The sequence below is a fragment of the Lathyrus oleraceus genome, chromosome 3 (assembly GCF_024323335.1).
Source record: "Lathyrus oleraceus cultivar Zhongwan6 chromosome 3, CAAS_Psat_ZW6_1.0, whole genome shotgun sequence".
NCBI classification, from domain to species: Eukaryota; Viridiplantae; Streptophyta; class Magnoliopsida; order Fabales; family Fabaceae; genus Lathyrus; species Lathyrus oleraceus.
The window spans coordinates 121,632,004-121,657,646 of NC_066581.1; the positions used below are offsets into that span (position 1 = coordinate 121,632,004).

The 25,643-nt window shown below is 42.1% G+C and overlaps 3 protein-coding genes across 3 annotated transcripts; 2 read left to right on the top strand and 1 right to left on the bottom strand.

Moving 5' to 3' along the window:
- The first annotated feature begins 2,914 nt into the window (after positions 1-2,914).
- LOC127125727 (uncharacterized) lies at positions 2,915-5,288 on the top strand. The gene is made up of 3 exons (XM_051054532.1): positions 2,915-4,583; positions 4,668-4,785; positions 4,870-5,288. Exons 1-2 carry the CDS (start codon positions 4,229-4,231, stop codon positions 4,730-4,732), a joined length of 420 nt encoding a protein of 139 aa, XP_050910489.1. The 5' UTR covers positions 2,915-4,228; the 3' UTR covers positions 4,733-4,785; positions 4,870-5,288.
- Positions 5,289-11,543: 6,255 nt separating this feature from the next.
- On the bottom strand, positions 11,544-13,083 carry LOC127129995 (uncharacterized). The gene is made up of 4 exons (XM_051059080.1): positions 12,580-13,083; positions 11,981-12,073; positions 11,832-11,903; positions 11,544-11,654 (listed from the first exon to the last, which is right to left on the bottom strand). Exons 1-4 carry the CDS (start codon positions 13,072-13,074, stop codon positions 11,544-11,546), a joined length of 771 nt encoding a protein of 256 aa, XP_050915037.1. The 5' UTR covers positions 13,075-13,083.
- A 2,816-nt stretch (positions 13,084-15,899) lies between these two features.
- LOC127129996 (uncharacterized) lies at positions 15,900-21,500 on the top strand. Its single transcript, XM_051059082.1, has 2 exons — positions 15,900-20,359; positions 20,999-21,500. Exons 1-2 carry the CDS (start codon positions 15,900-15,902, stop codon positions 21,498-21,500), a joined length of 4,962 nt encoding a protein of 1,653 aa, XP_050915039.1.
- The last annotated feature ends 4,143 nt before the right edge of the window (positions 21,501-25,643 follow it).

A 25,643-nucleotide genomic window follows, 5' to 3' on the forward strand; every position in this document is an offset into this window, starting at 1 on the left:
CTCTCGTCCTCACATTTAACCTTTAAAAATACTTTTTGAAAATGATTAGAATTTAATTAACTTTAAAAATTGCTTTCGCCCTGATTTAAAGTTAATGTTCAATTTACACTGTCCAGTTAAAAGCTCAAACCGTCGTTCTATTGATTTTAACTTCTTTATGTTTTTTACTCTCGTACAAAAACTTTGGTATTAACTCTGTAAATTGAGACCAGAAAAAGAGTGACTATATTTTCAAATAAATTTAAACCAACTCAGTTTTGATTCCTTTATTCCGCTTACTTTACATACCGATATCTAAATAATTAGCCGGACATGCTAAACATGCCTAGATAATAATCATGCATAAATACGGCCATATCAAACAAACAATATATATAAACAGCAGCACAGAGCATATGTAAATTAAAACAATAACTCAATTAATTAATGAACCTGGAAAATTACTAGAAATCTTGGTTTTGTTCCTAGCTTCGATGCTCGAACACTCCACCACAAGTCGGTTGGATTTGTTCTTCACAATTCTTGATCAGACAGGAAAGTAAAAACAAGGAAATAAAATACTATGATCTGACGTAAGGTTAGATCCAGTAAAAATTACACAATAGTTTCCGGTGTAGAAACTATCGTGAGAAAATAAATTGAATGCTTAGTAAATTAAGCTAGCAAAGAAAAGAAAATAAAATGCTAAGAAAATAGAATGCTGGAAAATTATAAAGCAGGAAAAATATTGCACGGCGTAGAGATGTCCAATTGGATCCTTTGAGGTCTATTTATATTCATCCATAAAATAACCGTTTCCTCAAAAGTATCTTCAGTAGGGTTTTTAAAGCGTCAACGAGTCAAGAGGAAAAATAGGAGAGAACGTCCTTCTGTTACGCGCGTCAATGCCAAAAAATAGGAGTGGGGTGTGTGACGTCCGTCACACCATGTGTTACAGTTGTAACACTAGGTAAAGGGGCGTGACGCTCGTCACATGCCTGTGGCGGTCGTCACAACCATTTTCCTTGTTCCAAGCGTGGGCTGGGCTTTAGTGAGATGCTTTTCCTAGAGAATCCTCTTTTTGCACCCCTTTTCTTTCTTTTTCACACATGCTTCAAATAATGTTACTTGAAATAAATAATAAGAGAATACCATGTAATATCGAATAATATAAAATAAATTAAATCAAATAACAATATAATTTAATTAAATCAAGTCTAAAAATGTGATATAGTTTCATGTTATCACTAACCATTTTTCTACCACATAGTTTTTTGAAAAAAGTTCATGTTTGTAGTAATTTCTCACCTGCATAAAATATATGTGTTACAGTTTACAAAATATTTCTGTCATAATAAGTTCAATTTGTAATAATATATTTATGTCACATAATTTTTCTTTGTCAAACTTTCTCATCACCAAAAGCATTTTACAATAGCTTTAATAAGCTTCATGTTTGAAAAGGGTTTGCAAAACTCACACAAAATCCAATTTCACAACAAACTGGTTTTTTAACACCTAACCACATTACATATCATGTATGACTTTATAATTCATTAAAGTGATTTGTTTGCATTATCAAAATATTACCCAATTGGTTTTTCCTCACACTGTTATGGCCACTGCACAGAAAGGAACATTGTCTATTAAATAAATACTATTATCCATTTCTATGAAAGAAAACTTCTCTGGGAACTGCAACATATTAGTATCGTTTAAGTATCGGTTTCAAGATCCATTACAACCTGATATTATTTAACTTACTATCTGTTTCATTTATGTTATACTCCACTTTTGTAATTTACATGTCTACATCATATAAAAGTACTTTGTTATACTCCACTTTTGCAATTAACATGTTTATATCACTATCTTGACCTATTTTGCTTAGTCTATATCTTGCTTCCTTGCACCAGCTGGCATAGAGATGCTGCCATATTGTTGCTTCTCAATTATGTCAAACTAATTACCAATTCAAATTCAACTATTATGTTTTGTGTTTAGTTCCAATTTTTTTTTGGGGGAAATAAAATTCAAAATTAGTGCCAAATTTTAATTGACTTTTTTTATTCTTCACACAAAAGTCAACTTCTGTGTGCATAGTCTCACACCATTTGAATGCAATTGACATCTCTCACACTATTCCCGCATTTGGGTATTTGTTCACTTTCATCCAGAGTTGTCAAAAGCGGCCGCTCCCGGCGCGTTCCCGGACGGTCTGGTCGGAGCGCCCCCCTCCCCCCGCGCGAGAACTGGAGAGCGTTTCGGGCACTAGAATCGCGGTCGATCCCGGCGAAATCCCGGGCCGCGGATCACGTTGCACACCCGGGGCGGAGCAGGTCATCCGTTGTTTTTTTTAAAACTGTAAAATTACTATTTTGCCCTTACTTTTTAAAAGGTTTAAAGACTTTTTGTTTTCTATTTTTCTCTTTCATGTTCTTCACACATTATCTTCTTCTTCACTTTGCCCTAGTCTCCTCCTTTCTTCACACTTTTCTATCTCTTAACCCCCTCACCTCCGGTCGTCTCTCCCCGGCGCACCTATCTCCGGTCGTCTCTCTTCGATCCTCCTCCCCTATTTTTCAAAAATATTTTAACTTTGTAAGTCTGTTTTATGTTGATCTTTTGTATTCTTCTTCTTCTTCTATTTTTATTGTTTAAGTTTATATTTATGCTTATATTTCTGTTTCTGTTTCTGATTACATTTATCTTTCTATTACTGTTTACATTTATATTTATGTTTTTGTTTTTGTTTACATTTATGTTTATATTTATATTTCTTATGTTTCTTATATTTATGTTTTTGTTTATGTTCATATATCAAGTTTATATTTCTTATGTTTCTTATATTTATGTTTTTGTTTATGTTCATAACTTCATATATTATCATGTTTATATTTATATTTATATTTATATGTTCATATATCAAGTTTCTGTTTTGAAGTCAGACCATGACAACATCTTCCTCTACACCGAATTCTACTTCGGTTGCTTCATGTGATCAAACCTTAAAACCAAGCGGTGTTAATATTAACATAGCATGACAATATAATCATGGGAAGAATATAAATAACAAAAAGAACGTGACATGTGATTTTTCTAATCTGATTAGTAGTGGGGGAATTAGTAGAGCAAAAAAGTATCAATTAGGAATAAAAGATGATGCAGTTGCTTGCTTGAAAATACCGACGAAAGTTAAAGCAATATTACATGTCGATATGGTTGAGAAAGAGAGAATTAAAAGAGGAATAAAAGAGGTGTTGGTTTAGTTAGATACAAATGATACAAATGAAATTGAGGAAATAAGTCGAATTTGAAGCGGAAAGAGGATTGCTGAGACATCTTCGATGGTTGTCAAGAGGGCTAAAGGACCATTGGATTTAGTATTTAAGAAGACTAAGGACACAAGCCTCAATGATGCTTGTGATAAATAAGCGAGGGCAAGAACCGTAAAATATATTGATCGCTTTGTTTATACATGTGGAGTTGTTTTTAACGTAGCAAATGAAAAAGCCTTTAAGTTGATGTTGGAAGCTATGGTCCTCATTTGAAACCGCCAAGTTTTCATGAACTTAGAGTTCCACTCCTTCAAAAGGAGTTGGAATATACAAAAGGTTTGTTGAAGAATCACAAGGTTCAAAAGAATAAATATGGATGTTCAATCATGTCAGATGGTTGGACGAATAGAAAAGGTAGAAAATTGATTAATTTCTTGGCAAATTGTCTGGCAGGAACCGAGTTTGTGAAAAGTGTCGATGCTTCTGACTATGCCAAGATGTGGGATATGCTAGCTGAGTTGTTGGATACTTCTGTTGAGGAAATGGGTGAACAAAATGTTGTTCAATTGATTATCGACAATGAAAGTAATTATGTAGCGGCAGGTAAAATATTAACTTCCAAAAGGCTAAACATGTTTGGACTCCATGTGCAGCCCACTGTATAGACTTTATGTTAGAAGACATAGGAAAAATTCCAAAGGTTGATAAGGTTATAAAAATGGAGTTAAGGTTGTGGGCTACATTTATAACCACACATTTGATTTGAATCTAATGAGAAAGATGATCGACAATGTTGAATTGGTTAAAAATGGAGTGACAAGGTTTGCTACATCTTTCCTTACTCTACAAAGGTTGCTTAGAGAGATGTTAACTTGTGATGAATGAGTAAGTTCCAAGTGTGCTAAGGATACTAAGGGAAAAAGGGCAACTAGTATTATACTTATGGCATCATTTTGGAAAGAAAACCCACAATGGGTTACATATATGGCGCAATGGGGGTAGCCAAAGAATCAATTGAAAAAGATTTTAATTCAAATTCAAGCAAGTACAAAGCCATATTTTACATCATTGATAAAAGATGGGAGTGTCAACTTCATCATCTGTTACATTTTGTAGGTTACTATCTCAATCCTAAATATTATTATGAGAAATCGAAAATTGAGAATGATCCTAAATCAGTGAGAGGCCTCCGTAAATGCATTGAGACACTTAGTGAAAGCGATGAAGTGGAAGACAAGATTTTAGTACAATTGGCACAATACAAGGGTGCTACAGGTCTCTTTGGTATAAGAACAACAATTAGACAAAGGTTGACATCAACTCCAGGTAAGATGAAAGTTAATTTTTTTTACAATTATTGGAATTTGGCAATTAGCTCTAGATAGACAATTATTGATTTTTTACTTGCAGCTGAATGGTGGAAGTCTTACGGAGCTGAAACTCCTGATTTGCAATTGTTGGCTGTAAAGTTTTGAGTTTTGGTTGTAGTGCTTCCGGATGTGAGCGTAACTAGAGCATCTTTGAGCATGTAAGTATTAATTTTTTACTAGGATATTAAATTATCTTACATTCAAGTATTATTAAATTAATACTTTAAATTATTGTATTTTAGATTCATTCTAAGAAGCGAAATAAGTTGGAGCATCAAAGGTTGCAAGACTTGGTTTTCATTAAGTATAACCAAGCATTGATTGAAAGATCTAAAATTCGGGACAAGATTGATCCTATGGAATTTGGTGAAATTAATTATCACACTCAATGGTTGGTGGAAGAGATGGGAGAGATGTGAGAAGATGATGAACCTTTACAAGAAGACTTGGTTCATGAAGATGATGATTTAACTTGGGCTCAAGCTACCGAAGCAAGTGGGATTAATGAGCCTGTAATTTACATTAGGAGGTCAAGGCTACTTGAAGTTGCAAGTACATCTAGAGCACAACAAGTGGTGGTAGAAGATGTTGAAGAAGATGATGAAGATGAAGTATTGGAGGAATATTTTGATGATATATGAAGAATACATTTTGATGATGATCTTTTGAAAATTTTCATATAATAGTTCTAAGTTTGAATTTTAAGATGTGATGTTGTGAATCTTCTACTATATATTTGAATTTTAAGATTTTAAGTTTGAATTTTCATTAAGTATATGACATATGTTTTATAAACTATTATATAGTTATATGTACAAAAACTTATCCCGCTATGCCATTTTTTGGGTCGGCCGCTCCGCTCCGCTATCCGCTATTAATAACTTTGCTTTCATCTAAATGAATCCAAATTATACATACTCACTTCCATGGTTTTTGCTCAAAATCTATTTGTTTTCCTCACAACATTGCATTACTGTTGAACATAAATCAAACAATACCATCTTCATATGTGTTGATAATTGTCATGATTGTTATGTTGCAGTATAACTGTTATAGTTCTCACATTGATAATACTGTTCTAAAAGTATAACTTTCTCATTTGCAGAAAATATATATGTTACAATTTATAATATATTTCTGTCACAATAAATTCAAATTGTAATAATATATTTTTGTCGCATAATTTTTCTTTGTCAAACTTTCTCATCACCAAAAGCATTTTACAATAATTTTAATAAGCTTCATGTCTCAAAAGTGTTTGCAGAACTCACACAAAATCCAATTTCACAACAAACTGGTTTTTTTTAACACCTAACCACATTACATATGTGACTTTATATTTCATTAGATGTGGAGTCATAAATTACCCTTCAAGAGGAGAAATGTGCTTTATATGTGTGGTGTTTGTTGTGTTTATTGGTAATCAAGTTGTGTTACTTTTTAATGAGTTGAGTTGAGTATATGTTTACAAGTATTGCTCATGTATCACAGTTTATGCATTTGCATCCTATGTCAGGATAATGATTATAATAGGAACAGATTTTGTGAGTAAAAAAATTGAACATTTTTCAGTGGTCCTCACTGTTGGTAGTGAGCGATTGTTGGGAGTACACTTCCTTCAAAGATTTCCATGAGATGAGCAAGTCTTTCGCAGTTGCTGACAATTTGAATAAGGTTGTGCACATAACATCATCTCCTATGTTTCCTATTTGTATTAATCTTATAAAGATTGTTATTGAGATATATTGTAGAGTTCACCATATGGGATGTCAATATGTCATATAATTCAAGTATCAAGGAATTGGCCGAACAAATAGCAAAAGATCCATCGTTCGATCATATGTAGTTTGATTGAGTGATGTAGTTTTAAATACTGATTGAAAAACACATTCCGAGTTCATTGTCAAAGAGGTAACAATTTATATTTCTTAAATATTTGATCATTATCTACTAAACAACCATAGTATTAGAAATTGTAGCATGCATAATCGATATCCATTCTGCATAAATTGTTTCCATATCCTTTATATGTAATGGTCCATAAATTATAGGCTTTCCTCTATTGTGAGTGTTCTATCTCAGCAGAAGAAGATTTTTTGTCAAGATGGTTGGAACATTTTACATCCTATCATAATATACAGACCAAGAACTAAAGCTACCATTTCAGATGAGCATATGAAAGTTATCGTCATGGAGTCCTCAAGTGCATGCACTAATTATCAGCAGTTGGACAAGCGTCATATGTGGTATGAATAATATGTTAAACTTAGCATGGAGATAATCCCTAATTCTGAAAAGGTACTTCATCAAATCAAGGAATAATTGCATCACAAATCCTAGACACTTATGATCTAATCATTATATTTTCCTTCAACTCTATCAGTAGATGGATATTGAAATATAAAGCAACAATCTTTAGTTCACTTTATTTTGTCACAGAACTATATTTTGATTTCATATTTTAAATTGTCAGAAAGAACAAATTTTGAAAAACTTGAAAGCCATGCGATGAAATAGTTATTTCTTTTGTAAGATTATCCATGGAATGAAACAATTACCTATTTTCATTCTTATTTATTTCTTATTTTAAATTGTTAGAGTAAACGGAAAATACTAGAGTAAATGATAATGAAAGATTGAGAATATTCGTACAATTAATATCACTTGAGAATTATCATGTGCTTTACAACACAACCATTCTGCAAGGCAATGCTCCAATTTCTCATGTGTAGACATCTACATCCTTGAAGTAATGAAATGATTGTTAGGATGATGACTATTTAGATGTATTAGATTTGTTTGAATATTTTCTAAGGGATTTTATATGTAGTAGTGAATAATATGTTGATGATGGGTTGATGATTATGATGGAGTATGTGATGATGAAAGTAAGATATGAGATCAGTTTCAATTTTACACATCCCTTGTGCTATCATTGCCTATTAAAAAAAATATCATTTTGATAGTAATATATTAGATGTCTACTATGTCATATACTTTTTTTTTAGGAGTTCCAATCGAGAATTACAAGATATACTGATCGCCAGATATGAAAGATTGTATGTGTTATAGTTGATTTTTTTGTCTAGGTCTTACTTTAGATATATCAATAAGTATGAATTATCGGTATGCACCTAGCACGTAAAGTTTTTTTTCAAATCAATCTGACAATGAATCTATCATTATTGACTTCAATTATTAAGAATAGGAACGAGAGAACTACAAATGCTAAACATAGGTGATTTTTTTTTGGATAAGCCATATTTCAATGTGAAGAAGTTTTGGTTAATTACACCGTGCTTTATATATAGGCTAATGTGTGTTACCAAAATCATGTTTTAAATGAATAAATATTTTCAACTATTATAAATTTAGTTAATTTTTATTTAACTTTATATTATTTAGTGTATAAAGTCTAAAACAACGTATGCATGTTCTCTTTAAGTTATTTTTACTTTTTAAAAATTCTTAATAATGTTAATTAGGGAGTATTAATCCTTTAGTATTTGTATAATATTTACTTACAATTTAAATATAGCAAATATCAACCACCATATCAATTTATATTATGATTCTCTCATAAAAAATAATCACTGTTATTATATATCAATCTTAACTATCACAATAAAGAGATTATACTTTTTGAATATTAAGATTGAGAATCTTTGTAAACATTAATATTTAGTAATGAGGCAATACAAATAATGATATAACCATAGATAGAGAATGGAACACAAGAGGAATTTTTAGAAACAAAAATAATATAATATTTTCGTTCATTTATGACATGACGTACTATGATGAGCTAAAATATTGAATGATTAAAACATCAATGATATTTTCTCGCACGTGTGTTTAACTAGTTTTCTCGCACGTGTGTCTTGATATAAATGTCACTGTATAACTTAAGGATAGAGAAGGAAACGTGTAAGTTGATGGGAAACAAATGCAAGGGAGACATGTATAGAAGTAAATTTCATATTTTGTTTTTCTTTAATTTTTTGTTATTGATTTTAATCCATAGTTATATCAGAATTTTTTTGCTTTTTAGTATATGTTTATTGAGATTAATTTTGCATTCATATTTTACCGTTAAAATTATAAATTTTAATATATATTTGTCAAAAGTAATTGTAATGTTATTGTTATTGATTTAAATACATATTTATTTTCATACTTATATAAATATTTTTAAATAAAAGTTCTTATATTTTATGTGATGTTCATTATACTTTTAGAAAATGATAATTTTTATGGATTATTTTTATGTTCCGAAGATTAATCTGAATTTTTTTATATTGTTGATGCTATATTGACCAATGATATATTTGGGTATTATCATGGCTTCTATTGCACAATTCTATGTAAAAGCTGATTTTTCTCATACATGCTCTTCATGTTCTTATTTTGTGACTAACATGTATATTTTTATGGGTCAGGTTAATCATTGCCCCAGACACCGGTTAAGAATTATAAATAAAGAAAATATATTATGTTCAGTTTATTGAATCACTACAACAAACAAGACCTTAAACAGCGCTTTTTTTAGCCTTAGACAGCGCTTTAAAGCGCTGTCTAAACCTCCGCTGCTAAAGGTTTAGATAGCGCTTTTTTAAATCTTAAAAGCGCTGTCTAAGCCCCCCCCCCCCCCCCCTTAGACAGCGCTTTGGCCAAAAGCGCTTTATAAGACCCTCTTATTTTAAATTTTTTAGGTATACCTTAGACAGCGCTCTTGAAAAGCGCTGTCTAAGCCCCACCCCTTAGACAGCGCTTTGGCCAAAAGCGCTTTCTAAGACCCTCCTATTTTAATTTTTTTAGGTATACCTTAGACAGCGCTTTTCAAAAAGCGCTGTCTAAGCCCCCCCTTAGACAGCGCTTTTTACAAAAGCGCTGTCTAAGGTATACGAAAATTTTTGAAGCTTTTTTTAGCCTTAGACAGCGCTTTAGACCAATTGTCATAACAACATACCATTATACAAGTCCACGATAACATTATATTCATAATTCACAAAACTAACCAATATAACAAAACAAAGCCAAATTAAGTTACACATCCACTCAAGTCCAAATTGAAACTAACATTTTGATTTGTAACTAACCATTGCATTTCATATAAGTTTAGCATTAATTTCATGATCATTGTAACAGATTTTGAAGGATATATAAACGAAATTCCAGTTTCACAAAAGCAATTTTCTTCATCCATTCCAATTTTTAAAGATTCACTCATTCACAAAATTCCAGTTTCACAGAAGAAATTCTTCATTCATTCATGAAGCAGAATTGTCATATATTCATCCATGAATTTTCCACAAGTCAGAAACGGCACAAATCAAAAGTTTTAGAACATACATAACAACGCCACAGTTAGCATTCCACAGGAAAATAAGTATACCCTTAATTAAATCCTAATAATTACACATAGACATCATTGAAACTCGCTAATAAAAAATTACCAAAAGTGCAAGAATTAACCGTGGCAGCCCACCCCAATTCGGTACAGATGCAAATTCTGAAATCAGTTCGAAACCAAGGTAGTACATCCTGCATAATTATCACAACAGAACGAATGTTGTAAGTTAACATTAACCAATATAACTGAATCTAACATAATCATGTAATACCGTCACTAACCCTACTTCAAGTTATTAACATGGTTTTCTAAACAACTCACAATTCAAACCATTCAAACAGCTTTTTAACAACATAGCAGTATGTTATAACCATCGTAAACGACATTTTAATCGAGTTTTACTAAGTATCGGTGGCAAAATTCTCAATTAACTTCAAATCCATTACAATTATTAAGTTGTTGGCAAGTGAGCAACTCAAAACACACTAGCTAGTGCTGTCTAAAACGAGTCGTTAGCAGATTCCCAAAATTAGTCATAACAACTTAACTGATACAACTTGCTGCGGTAACAGCTCCCGGCGCTCATGCCCAATGACAAGTCATGCACCAAGACAATCATTAGCATAGCGGAAAGTTTCAGCAAGTAAGTTCTACATCAAATAATCAGGCAAGTGTTTGGTCATGGTCTTGGCCTTCACTAATAATGTTTCTGATACTAATAGGCCATGACAGATCTCACCATCAACTTGCTAACAGATTTACTAACATCAATCTAACCTTTTGTAGTAACATAATTTCAAAGCAATCGATTATAAATAAAACTAACAGAGTCAAAAAATGGGAAATAACTAACAGCAGGACTTTGACTAACAGTTAAGTTTTTTTTTTCTAATTTCATAATAACCATGACTAACTAGTTCTCTAACTTAACCTAACTAATTTTAAATTGATTTGACAGACTTGTAACTAACAAAACAAACTAACATTTTAACAGCAGAACTTCCAACCACAACAAACCTTCATAGAAGTAACGTGCAAATCCAGCTGAACTGCAAGCTAAGGTCCAATTTTGACTTATCCCTGCAAGCAATACAACTATTTTAACTGATGGAAATAATTAATAGAAAATCAATTCACATATAAAATTAACTTGCAACTAACAGAGTTTTAACAAAAATCCTAACAACCTGCCCTAACATAACTAACCTGCCCGATCCGTTGCCCGATTTGGTTGAGAATACCATGTATATAACAGTGCAATCAGAAGCTTTTCTAGTTTTTTCATTCCTCACCTTCAATCTTCACTCTTCACTCTCAAGCTCTCTACCCTCATATTCAGAATCGGTTGCTTTTTGCTCAAAGATTAGAGCTCATTCTTCACAGTTCATCTCTGAGAAGCTCACTTCACTTCCCTCTCGCGTGACCACTTCGCCACGTAACCACTGCAGTGATGACTCTGCAATTCCATAACACAGTTCAGAAGAGTTGAAGAAGAAGAAGAATCGCAATCACAGTTGAGAAGAATAAGATACATAACGAGTGACACAACAAGAGGAAGAGAAGCTAATACCTGCGATTCTCTGAAAATCCACCGCACCGGAATTCTGAGCCGGATTGGAGTTGGATCCAAATTCGATCTTCCATTCGCAATTGGTGTTTAACATTAAAAGTAATCTGTTCAATTATAAGGCATTAGTTGTCAAAAGTTACTAACAATGGAAAATCCAAGTCTTGAGACATGAGAGTTTGGGCAGTCAGCTGTTAACCTTAACACCATCCAACTTCAAACATAATTATGATTTTGAAAATATATAACAAAAGAAGCAGAGAAAACAAAGAACAAGAGATAACCTGAATCCGTGCTCCAGTAGAAGCTTGCATACTCTTAATTGTTTCTCCTCCTTTACCAATTATAACGCCGACCTAAGAAACCAAATCAACTATAAACAAAACACTGTAGAAAGTACATGGGTGTACATATTTTGGGCAACTTTGCACACCTTATTGTTTGGGATTTGCATCGAAAATTCATCACCCCCAGATTGTGCAGCCATCCGTCTAGTACCACCACCGGCAGAAGCCCCGGCTTCAGCCTAGTAAAGAAGCAACTCTTATCAGTGATGTTAATGGTTACATTTCCCCCAGATTATTACAGTTAAAAATCAGTAGAAAACAACCATCGTCAATGACGCTTCACTAACAGGTTACAGTTAAGGCCATTCGACTTTGAAGATCATTTTAACAAATTCAGCACAAAACAATCATACTAAAGTTACAAAATCAGTTCAAAACAAATACTGTCAGCAATATTTCACTAGCAGGTTACAGTTGCAGTCATTCAAACCTCACTAGAGCAAATTAACCAGAAAACACACCATATTACAAATAGAAAGTCAATTCAAAACCACTCTTATCAGTGAATTTTCCCTGGCAGGATACAGAGCGCACTAATTCCAATATAATTTAAGCAAATTTATCATTAAACATTTCACATTGCATTTACAAAATCAGTTGAAAACAACTCTAACCAGTGATATTTCACTAACAGGCCAAAGTTACAGTGATTCCACAACATAATTAGAGAAAATTTAAAACAAACCTCAGCAAGGACTTCATTGATAAGTTTCTCAGCAGAAGCAACAGCATCAGAAGTACCCATAAGCTCAACCATCCTCGTAGTAGAATTAGGATCCGCATCCATATCACGAGTAACCTGAATCTTAGCCCCAGACTGCAACTGAAGATACTTAATAGTCTCACCTCCTTTCCCAATAAGAACCCCAACCCTACCATTAGGTATCTCAATCTTCTTACTAGAACCACCATAAGAACCAGCTGAATATTGCGGCTTCAAATCGTAAGAATCGAAGCCAGATTGAAGAGCACCATTATCGGACTTGGAACGTTTAGGATCGAAGGAAAGTGGAGGAGCGCCGCCGGTGACACTGAGGAGCCGAGCGGCGGCTTCTTGAGCTTTCTGTTTAGCGTTTGCGACTTCGAGTTGAATGTCAGTGGCGGTGGGTTGGTCTTCGTATTTGCGTTTTAGGGCGTATTGTGGTTCTTCCGCCATCGTGACAAACCCTACCAATTCCATGCCTTAGACTGAGAACGAAAATAGAAGTCTGAAATTTAATTTTAATTAGACCTTAGACAGCGCTTTTGTGGAAAGCGCTTTCTAAGATATGCCTTAGACAGCGCTTTCCAAAAGCGCTTTCTAAACCCCCCCTTAGACAGCGCTTTTGGTTTTAATTTTTTTTTAATTTAAATACTTTAGACAGCGCTTTATCAAAAGCGCTGACTAAGGTCTATATTTAAAAGCGCTTTCTAAAAGCGCTGTCTAAGGGGGGGTCTTAGACAGCGCTTTTAGAAAGCGCTGTCTAAGACCCCCCCTTAGACAGCGCTTTCATTATTTTTTTGGAACATTTTCCGTGTTTTATTTTAATTTTAACCTTAGACAGCGCTTTCTTTTAAAAGCGCTGTCTAAGATGCGCTGTTAAAAGTCATTTTTGGCGTAGTGAATATACCTAATATTTTTTTTAAAAAGTTAATTATTTATATTTTCAGTGTATTGAATATACATATATTTAAAAAAATATCATTTTAATCTCTTAAATAATGTTTAATTTACCATGTTAATCTCTTAGCCAATACCCAGAGCACTCGTTAACATTTCCCTATATTTATTTATCAAATTAATTATATATCTTCATTGGATTGAGTCCTTTGTTTGACCGTTTCTTTCTAGTTATCACCTAGATAGATCTTTTGGTCCCCCGGGAGTTTATTACCCAATAACTGGTAATATTCTTCTTGATGTTGAGTACTTTACCTTTACCCAGTAACCGGTAAAAGGTAATTTACTTCCTTTGCTTTCCCTAGGGGATTCGTTACCACGTTTCCCCAGGTGGTTTATCCTTGATATGTTCATCCTAACCGATGACAGATATTCTTTCTTTTTTGTTTTCTACCCAATAAAAGGTAGTTGTAATCCCTATTTCATTCCCCAGAGAGTACGTCCTTGATATGTTCACTTTAACCGGTGACGAATTTTCTCTCCCCTTGTTGGTATTCTACCTAGTAACCGGTAGTTGTAATTTCTATTTTATTTTTCCCCCCGCTGAGTTTGTCCTTGTTATGTTCACTTTAACTGGTGACAAATATTCTCTCTTTGGTATTCTATCCAGTAACTGATAGATATAATTCTTATTTCTCCCAAGCAGTTTATCTTTGATATGTTTATCCTAATCGGTAACGTATATTCTCTCTTTGGTCTCCTGCCCAGTAACCGGTAGTTGTAAATCCTATTTGAGTTCTCTCCCTAGTAGGTTATTCTTACCCAATAACCGGTAATGAATACACCTTTTTCTCCTCAGTGAGTCATGCTTGATATGTTTACCCTAACCAGTAACGGATGTCCCTCTGACAAAGTATATTATCTTTTTACCCAGTAACCGATAATAGATAATATATCTATGGTACTCCTATGTTGAAGTTCATTCTTCCGCAGTTGAGTTTGAGTGCGTATTTCCTCAGTGGAATCACCTTTTCCTGTTTGATTTGGGTATTTCAGCTTTGTTCTAATCTACCTGTTTCCCCTGCAGATTTTCCTGGTTCCTCGGACCGAGTCCTTCCATTGATTTATTTTCATGGATATCCCCTTGTGTCTCCAGCAGTTTTCAAGTCGTAGCCTGACATACGCATAACTTTTATTCCCCCCAGAGTCTCTGTCTCCCTAGTGAGTTTTTCTTATGGAATGCATTATGCTCTTGTGGACTTTTAGTCTCTTCCAGATTCTTTTTCTTTGTGGCAGTATATTTCCCACAAAGATTATTTTAACATTCATATGCATCACGAGGTCTCTTAGGGACCAAAATTTGTTTCTAGATGTTGTTATTTAATTCCATTCTACTGAGTTGATATGAAGATTTTAAACTCCACATCCTCAATTAGAATATCCTTAAATAGGGGCAACTGTAAGACCCCAATTTTGACCCTAAGATCCCTCATGTTATCTCATCATATGTATTGGCTTTGGGATCACACATTGGCGTCCTCCTTGTAAGACCCCAATTTTGTCCCTAAGATCCCTCATGGCATCATAACATTGCATTTGGCATTGCCTCAAGGATCATTAGCATCTTGGTTCCCTTTGCCTTTGGGTGGGACCTTCTGTGAGTTGGTTTGAGATCACCAAGCATGCTTGAATTGTATATCATTGCTTTTCTTATTTTATTTACTAACTGTTCCGGACTGGGCCATGACCCTAGGCACGGCACGGCCCAATGCTCGCCAAGCCCACGTCCAAACGGCCATGTCCACACGACCACGAGGACACGTCAGGTGGACGACAGTCCGCCCGACGAACGTCTCCCCGGCCCCTTAAACACGTGTCGGACAGCGAGCGGGTCCTCCTCATACGATCTCCATCCACTCACCGTCAACCCACGTCGCGGGCACCTCAGTTGTGTCGGGCAGAGCCCTAACGGCATCCCACTCACCACGTCACCCAACTCCCCTATATTGTCGCCTTAGGGATAGGGGCAGTTGGACCAGGGGGCAGACTTTGGTCTAGGTCTTAACGCTTCTTACGCGTCCCCTGGCAGCTCCTCCTTGGGCCTAGCTAATCCAGCCCATTAGGAGCCTTGGCCCAGCGCTGGGGGCTCACTATAAATACCCCTTTCATGGCAAAGGGGCAGGTATTCTAACTCACACTCTGATAACCTCATTCTGTACCTTTTCTGACTTAAGCATTGGAGCACCTTGCAGGTACACCCCCCTCTCATTTCATTATCCGGCCCATTCACCAAGACCTTGGAAGGCCCTCCTGATCAGGTGAGATCAGTGGCGCCGTCTGTGGGAACTAGCTATCCCCATCTTCGTCAAACGAGGATCAAAAGCATTTATTTCTGTCCTTCCAACATGGCCGGAGAACAACATAGCGATCACAGCCGTCCCCTCGTCAACTACAACATGGACGACGGCCCGCCATCCCATGAAGCGGACGTTCGGGACGGTCATCCATCCACCCCGTCTCCAGAGCCCCAAAACAACGGAGATGCCTCTCACGCCCACAATTTAGGGGCAGAGACATTTCATCCCATTCCCGTTCCCGTTGAAGGAGACGCCGTAATGATTGCCATGGTGAATGCCCTCAATCAGGCCGGTTCTATGCTCCACCAGCAGCACGAACGAATCGTGGCCCTCGAAGCCGAACGACAAGAGGCCCGGCCCCAGCCGGTGAGTAGGATACAACAACGTTCGGAGCCAACGAAGAAGCGAGGACGTCGCTCTCCCGAACCCCACGCCAGCAGGGCACGCGCCCGTCGTGACGGTGGTCGAGCGAGAACATCACCAAGGCGCGGGCACAGCCCCGACAACAACGAACTGTCTCCCTTAAGGAGCGACGAGGAAGATTTGCATTGCCCCCTATCTCGGGCAATAATGGAAGCCCCGCTCCCCAAAGGCATGGAGAAACCGCCAAACCTAGCTGTGTACGACGGGACGACAGATCCCGACGATCACGTCGACAACGTCAACGCGATGCTCGACTACCGCAATGATATAACCGGGCACCTCAAATGCCGACTGTTCTCAACGACCCTCAGGAAAGGGGCCATGGCCTGGTACAAAAGCTTGGCCCCTGAGTCCATTACGTCATGGAGAGTCATGAGGTCCATGTTCACCCGGCACTTTACAGCTTCCCGTCGTCACCCCAAGACTGAGGCGACCCTTGAAGCCATAGTGCAGAAGAAGAATGAAACACTGCGCTCATACATCGAGCGATTCAACCAGGAAGCTGTCGAGGTAGATACCACCGAGCACATGAAGAAGTATCTCCTCGAGAGAGGTCTCTTGCCCGGCAGTGAACTTAGCAGGGCCGTAGGGATCGAGCCTCCCCGCACCTTAAACGAGCTCCTGCATAAAGCCCAAGCCTACATCAGATACGAGGAAAAGCAGGTGGCACACAATGCCCGCAGCGGACGTAACGCTGGGGAGACCGAGCACTCAAAACGCGAGGACACGAGCATTTCCCGTCGCAACGGGGACAAACGAAGAGAAGAAAGACCTCGCGAGCTCCGGGAAGGAAGAGGCCCCGCGGGCAGATATAGCGAGTACACCTTACTGACGGCTCCTCGAGAGCGCATCCTCGCAGAATGTATCAACTCTGAATTTAAGCAGGGCAGGGTCAGGTTCCCAAAACCGTCTGCACCAAAACCCCACACCGACAAATCAAAGTACTGCCGGTTCCACAGAAGTCACGGGCACGTGACCGAAGACTGCGTCCACCTGAAGGATGCGATAGAAATTTTAATCCAAGAGGGGCACCTGAAGCAGTATACGAGGAAGAACGAAGCTCCCAGACACGACGAGCCAGAGAAGAAGAGACCCCGGGAAAACACACCACCCGACAACTCTCCCTATCAAGTGGCCCTCTGCGTGTCACGACCGGAAGATTTCTTCCTCCCCGAACCATTGCCCGAGGGCAAGATCACTGCACTCAGCCCCTGGGAAGACTTCCCTACCACACTGGTGATATCAGGAGGAGGAACTAACGGGGAATCCGCGGCCCTCTCCGTCAAACGTAAGTTCGACGAACTCCTACTGACTGCCCCCGAGCAGAAAGCGACATTGACAAAATACCGGGGAAAATCCAACCCAATATCCTTCTTCCTGGAGGAACTCCCGGGCGGATCCCCGAACTCGGCCATCCCACTATTGATAAGAGCAAAGATGGCCCGATTCGACGTACGACGCATCCTGGTCGACGAAGGCAGCTCAGTGGATATCATGTACGTCCACCTCTTCAAGACTCTGAAGCTAGACAAGACCAACTTAGCCCCCTACGTCGGATCAGATCTCCAAGGATTCAACGGAGCAACAACCAGACCGTGGGGATATGTTGAGCTCCTCGTCACCTTCGGCGAACAAGAAACGGCCAGGGAAGTCAAAATCCAATTCCTGGTCGTAGACTGTCCGTCTCTCTACAATTGCATCTTTGGACGCCCGACACTGGCCGAACTCACTGCGGTCCCATCCACCGTCCACCTGAAGATGAAATACTACACCAAATTGGGACGTGTGGTCACCATCCATGGTGACATCGAAGCAGCCCGGCGATGCTACGACGCCGCAGTAAAAGGACAGGCCGTAGTCAGCACGAAGAGCAACTGCAATAACAAAAAACTCAAGACCGAGGATCCCGCCCGAGGAGTCAACGCCATCGACCTCGACTGTCGCATCGGGCTGGACGAGACCGAAGAGGGGAGGTTCCCCAAGGAACGCTCTCTCGAACACCCGGTCCGACCAATCCCCGACGGGGAGTTCGAACTCATTCCTCTTGGGGACGATCCGGAAAGGACGGTGAAGATAGGTAAGGGACTACCCGAGGAGACAAGAGAAGAGCTAGTAGCATGCCTCAAAGAGAACTCCGACCTCTTCGCATGGAATGCCGCAGAAATGCCCGGGCTGGACCCCGAGATCGCGTGTCATAAGCTAGCTGTAGACCGGGCAGCCAAGCCCATAGCACAGCGTAGACGCAAGCAATCGCCCGAAAAGGCAGAGGCTGCCGAGCGAGCTGTAAAAGACCTCTTAGAGGCAAATTTTATTTCTGAAGCCCAGTACACAACCTGGCTCTCTAATGTAGTCCTCGTTAAGAAAAATAATGGAAAATGGCGTATGTGTGTTGATTATACTGATCTTAATAGGGCTTGCCCGAAAGATGCTTTCCCCCTCCCTAATATAGACTCGCTCGTTGACAACTCTGCAGGTTTTAAACTCTTGTCCTTCATGGACGCATATAGTGGATACAACCAGATCCCTATGTCGCCCGCAGACAAGAAACACACAGCGTTCATGACCCCAACGGGCAATTACTATTACAACGTGATGCCGTTCGGGCTCAAGAACGCTGGCGCTACATACCAACGCATGATGAACAAAGTCTTCAAGGACGAAATAGGGGACATGCTCGAAGTATACATGGACGACATGATCGTCAAATCACACGAAGAGATAACCCATGCTCGACACCTTACGAAGGTATTCGAGCAGGCGAGACAGTGTAAAATGAGGTTCAACCCCGAGAAATGCACGTTCGGAGTCCGGGCAGGCAAGTTCCTCGGTTTCTATCTCACCGAAAGAGGGATCGAGGCCAACCCCGACAAATGCCGGGCATTCTCGGAGTTTCCGACCCCGAAAACCAAAAAATCGATCCAGTCGCTCAATGGAGTGCTCGCCTCACTCTCCCGTTTCATCGCCAAGTCCGCCCAGCACGCATTGCCATTCTTCAGACTCCTTCGCAAAGAGGCTACCTTCGACTGGACCGATGAATGCGAGCAAGCGCTACTCCATCTAAAGAAAGTTCTATCCCAACCCCCGGTCTTATCACGGCCATCAGAAAAGGAAACCCTATACTTATACCTATCCGTGGCGACCGAGGCCGTCAGCGCCGTTCTAATAAGAGAAACCGACGAAGGACAAAAGCCCATCTATTTTACGAGTAAAGCACTCCAAGGTCCCGAGCTCCGATATCAGCAAATCGAAAAGGTCGCCCTGGCCCTCATCAACACAGCGAGGAGACTACGATATTATTTCCTCGCACACACGATAAAGGTGAGGACCGACCAGCCAATCAAACAGCTGCTCGGGCGCCCGGATATGGCCGGGAGGATGCTCAAGTGGTCACTAGAACTCTCCGAATTCGACATACAATACGAAAGTAGGAAAGCCTTGAAAGCTCAGGCGCTGGCCGACTTCGTCGCGGAGATGACCCACTGCCCGACTCCAGCAGAAAGCGCCCACAAATGGACGATCTTCGTCGATGGCGCCTCTAGCACATCAGGCAGCGGGGCCGGGATCATCCTCGAAAATGAAGAAGGGATCCTGATAGAGGTATCGTTAGCGCTAGCGTTCCCAACATCAAACAACCAAGCCGAATACGAAGCCTTCCTCGCAGGCCTGAGGTTAGCCGAGGACCTGGGAGCAAAAGAGGTAAAAATATCCACCGACTCCCAGCTCGTGGCCTCACAAGTGCGAGGAGAATACCAAACCAAGAACGACAACCTCCTCGGGTACTTGTCCCTCGTCAAAGAAAAACTTGATAGATTTGAAAAATGGGAAGTTCAACACATACCCCGCGAACACAACACACGGGCAGACGTTCTCTCGAAACTAGCCAGCACGAGGAAAAAGGGTGGGAATAAATCAGTAATCCAAGAAATTCTCCCGCGGCCCAGCATCGACAAACTACCGCCTCCACTCGAGGTCAACGCTATTGGAGATGCCCACTGTTGGATGACACCCATCTACAATTACCTCACACGAGACGAACTCCCGGCTGACCCGAAAGAGGCGACCACTGTCAAACGACGCGCATGCTCGTACGTACTCCTCGAAGGCAAACTCTACCGGAGAGGATTCTCCATCCCACTACTCAAATGCGTCGAGGAAGAGAAAGTCCCCGACATACTTGGAGAAATACACCGGGGAATTAACGCTCAACACCTCGGCGGGCGATCGCTCGCACGAAAAGCCCTTCGAGCAGGCTACTACTGGCCGACCATGCAAAACGATTCGAAAGAGCACGTCAAAAGATGTGACAAATGCCAACGACATGCCGACATGCATCTCGCGCCCCCGAACGACCTCAAATCATTGTCTTCCCCATGGCCCTTCGCGTGGTGGGGCATGGACATCCTCGGACCCTTCGTCACCGGATCATATCAGAATAAATACCTCATCGTCGGGGTGGATTACTTCACCAAATGGATCGAGGCGGAGGCACTGGCTAAAATAACCGCGCAGAACATTCTCCGGTTCTTCAAACGCAACATCCTCGCTCGGTTCGGTATACCCCTGGCACTTGTCACAGACAACGGGACACAATTCACGGACGGAGGATTCCAGGACTTCGTCGCCAGCCTGGGCACCACACAGCATTTCACGTCTGTCGAGCATCCGCAGACGAACGGGCAAGCAGAGGCGGCCAACAGGGTAATCTTACGTGGCCTAAAACGCAGACTCGGTGAGGCAAAGAGGGCATGGGTCGAGGAGCTACATAGCGTGCTATGGGCCTACCGCACGACACCACATTCTACCACCGGGGAAACCCCGTTCCGACTAACTTACGGCACCGAAGCAGTCATCCCGGTGGAGATACGGGCGCCAACGAGGAGGACGGAGGAGCCCCTAGACGAGGAAATGAACGACGAAACCCTTAGAGCCGAGCTCGACCTAGTCGAGGAGATACGCTCCGAAGCAGCTCTCAGGGAAACGACCCTCAAACAAAAAATAGCACTACGCCATGACGCGAAAGTCATAAAAAGAGAGTTCCAGGTCGGCACCCTGGTCCTCAGAAGAAACCAGAAAAACCCGAGAGAGGGCAAACTGGCGGCCAACTGGGAAGGTCCTTACCGCGTCCGCGACAAAACGAGCAACGGGGCCTATTACCTAGAAAACCTACAAGGAGAACAACTCGCTCGACCATGGAACGCAGAAAAACTTAGACAGTATTACAGCTAAATACACCACGGGGAGACGTGGAAGGTACGACCACGCTCTTCGTCCCCAAAACCCCAGGGAGGAACCACGAGACCCGGGAACGATCCGGGGTCACATAACACACACAACCCTCCCCGACGGTTGAGATCTTGACCAAGACTCAACGTCGAAGTACCAGGACTGGCAGGGCACCCAGCTCGCGATGGGAGGGCCCAAGCCTCGGGACCAGGGTTCGAACAACGGACCCGGGTTTCGATACCCACGGGCACAAAGCCCGACACTTCGTCGGTTCCCTAAACCGAGGAGATTAACAAAGTCGAGCAGAGCACGCATTCATACAAACAACTATCAAACACAAACGAGCACAATGAATATTCATATATTAGAGCGGCCGAAGCCAAGTACACCCGAAGGCCATATTACAAACGCCCGAAGGCCAAAATACATAAGGCACGCAGGCCATGATAACTGAAATAAAAAAAAAAAACAGATAAACTAAGACTCCGCTCGGAGCACCTCTTCATCCTCTTCTTCTTCTTCTTCTTCTCCCCCCAGCTCCTCCTCCACTTCAAACGGGCAGACAATCTCACCATCCCGGACGCAGTAGTTATAGGCCGACCCTGCTGTCACCAACCCAGGGTTCAGAAGCCCGAGCTGCTCGACAGCATTGTCGAAACCCTCTTTGAAGCAGGCCACGAGATCTTGGTTGAGAGTCCGAATATGCCCTAGCAGCTCACCGCGCGAACCAAGGGCGCGTTCCTCCTCGGTCTCATCTGCCAGAGGACGGACCTTTCCCTCGAGGGACTCAACCTGAGCCCGTAGGCCAGCGTTGTCCTCGGTCAGCTTCTGATGGTCGACCACCTGCTCTTCCAAGCTCGCCACAGCAGCCTTCAACTGGTCCCTCTCCTTTTCCACCTCCTCCAGCTTCTGGCTCAGCCCTTCCTGCAGCTGATGCTCTTCTTTGTAGTCCGACAGATCTTTGGATAGTCTTTCCTTCTCTGTCCGAACCTGCAAAAGGGCATCCTCCAGCGAGGCGGTGGAGACCGAAGCGTCGGTCATAACCATGGCCGTCTCCATCACCCGGATGACAGCAGCAATATCCCTGGCCAGATCTTTTCTCCGGGCAGCAGCGTCCTGGTCCAGAATCGCCTTGGCCTCAGGCGCAGGCACAACAATCGACTCCTCGGCCTTGAAGAACGACCGCTCCACATAGCAGGGAGGTAGAAGATAGCTGCCCGGTCCATGCGGACTTCCTGGAGACGACCTGGTGAGAGGCCCAGCCGGACGCTTCCGTTTATGGAGGGGAGAAGCCGCTGGCGACGGGCTGCTGTCAGGAATGTTGATCGGGTTAGATCGAGGAGGAGAGGAAGGAATCACGCTCGCCGCCTGCGAAGGACCGACCCCGGCATCGCCAGCAGTCCCCGAGACACGGGCCACAGGTTTCTTCTTCTTCTTGGGCACCCGATCAGGAGCGCCGACCTGATTCGCTAGCTTCAGCACCCGATCACGAGCATTGGGCATGGCACCTGCAAATAAATTACACACAAACATTAGCGACCGAAACGGGCAAAAACAGAAATAAAAGGCTAAACAAAGTCTGCCTACTCAATAACGCCAGAGCTTCCTCCTCGGTATCACACTCGAGCAGAGCCTTCGTATTGACATAACGCGTCTCGGTGATTAGCTCCCCGGCCTCATCCAGGTAGGGCACGCCCTGTCGATTCGCCCAGAACCCCAAGCTGAAGCTCTGCACGTAATCGACCAGCTTCTTGTACGCGAGCCTATCCTCCTCGCCGAGCATCGCGTACTTGACCCGGTAATGCGCCGTGGAGAGATCGAAATGATCACGCTGCCACCTCAGCGGTATCTTCGACATCAGCGTCTCCTCCCCGTTGGGTTCCCGTTGATAGTAGTATAGAGAGTGAAGGGCAGCCCGGGTAATCGGCATCACCACGTACCACCGGCTTTTGAAATGGCGAACAGAATCCTCGTACGTCTTGAACAGACGCACGGGCTGCTTGAAAGAAACCCAACTGTGGCGACCACGGGAACCGGACCTCTGGAGATGGAAAACGTGGAAGAAGAGAGCCCGGGTGCAACCAATGCCGAGGAACTGGCAAACTAACTCGAATGCCCGCATAAATGCGAGAGCATTAGGATGTAGTTGGGACGACGCCAGCCGGAGCCACTTGAAGACCGACATCTGGAAGGAGTTGAAGGGCAGTCTAATCCCCGCCTCGCGAAAAGCAAATTCATACATGGTGAACTGCTTCCCCGGGAAATGGTGACAAATGCGGTCTTCTTCCTTGGGGGCGCAGCAATACCAGTTTGGTGGATCCTCCAGGCTTATGGTCTCGACCATAGCGTGAGCAGTGATGGCCTCGTCACAGAAGTCTGATTCCTCCTCCAAGGGCTCGTCCGCAACCCAGGAGAAGTCGACCTGCCCGGAAGAGGAGGCGTGTTCGGTACCATCTCGGACACTCCCATCCCCGACAGGGAGATGAGCGATTGTCGCGTCGTCGGTGGAGGACCCAGAATCTTCCTTCCTCGGTCGTAAGCGCCCGGTAGCACCTGAAACGCAGACAGAAAGAGTGAATTCGACGTCGTATCAAATCCACCCTTCCACCGCAGGTCAAGTGAAAGGGCGTAGCGGCGACGGACACTAACCGTGCTCAACTCGGTGGCGCGCGCATTCTATGGAGACCGGGCATAAACTTCATACAACCTATGCAAGTGTTGCCCGGCATATGAAGTTTATGCCCGGTACAGTAGGATCCCAACCCTATTTTCTACCATCTAATATACACCTACAGTCCACTACACTGTCCCTAAGTTAAACCTAACCACATTTCTACGAAAATAGCATGCGTTTGACAGAAAACAACAAGGAAAAAGAATGGGTCACAGTGGAAAATCATACCTGACATAGTTAAGTTGAAAAGGTACGGTGGTGTCCGAGCAGAAGACGGTGGTTCAGATAGGAGGACGGGCGGAGACGGCGGTCCAGACGGTTGAGAGAGCAAACGAGAGAGAATGTGGAGAACTCCGATGAACGCGTGAGCAAAAAGAAAAAGTGGAAATGAAGTTACTCAACCCCTTTTTATAGGGCTTGGCACGTGGACCAACACGCTAGGTCATCATTGCCTAGCCTGCCTACGCCGTCTTTGCACGCGAAACGAAGCGACCCCACTAATTCTGAGACACGTCTGTCAAAGATGAGAAGCTGAAACGACCCGAGCACCTATCCGTCTCCTCGACTCACCAAGACGCCACCTCCCCGCGTCATACCCACGTTTACTACAAGGAAGGCGCAGATCAACCGATCACCTCCATCCCCGACATTCCCGAAGAAAGGGTCGGTCATGAATAGGTCTGGTACGACCTCGCCTGTCTAACGATCAAGCTTCCCCATCGTCTCGGGGAACCCTTAGTTGAAACATAAGTCATCCCTCTGGCTCAGAGACTCGACTTGGGGGGCTCCTGTTCCGGACTGGGCCATGACCCTAGGCACGGCACGGCCCAATGCTCGCCAAGCCCACGTCCAAACGGCCATGTCCACACGACCACGAGGACACGTCAGGTGGACGACAGTCCGCCCGACGAACGTCTCCCCGGCCCCTTAAACACGTGTCGGACAGCGAGCGGGTCCTCCTCATACGATCTCCATCCACTCACCGTCAACCCACGTCGCGGGCACCTCAGTTGTGTCGGGCAGAGCCCTAACGGCATCCCACTCACCACGTCACCCAACTCCCCTATATTGTCGCCTTAGGGATAGGGGCAGTTGGACCAGGGGGCAGACTTTGGTCTAGGTCTTAACGCTTCTTACGCGTCCCCTGGCAGCTCCTCCTTGGGCCTAGCTAATCCAGCCCATTAGGAGCCTTGGCCCAGCGCTGGGGGCTCACTATAAATACCCCTTTCATGGCAAAGGGGCAGGTATTCTAACTCACACTCTGATAACCTCATTCTGTACCTTTTCTGACTTAAGCATTGGAGCACCTTGCAGGTACACCCCCCTCTCATTTCATTATCCGGCCCATTCACCAAGACCTTGGAAGGCCCTCCTGATCAGGTGAGATCACTAACCAAAAGCACAAAAATATGTCACTAACATCTTTTGTTTGTAGCTTGAGCAATCACAAGGTCAAAAGCTTCAAGGAGACC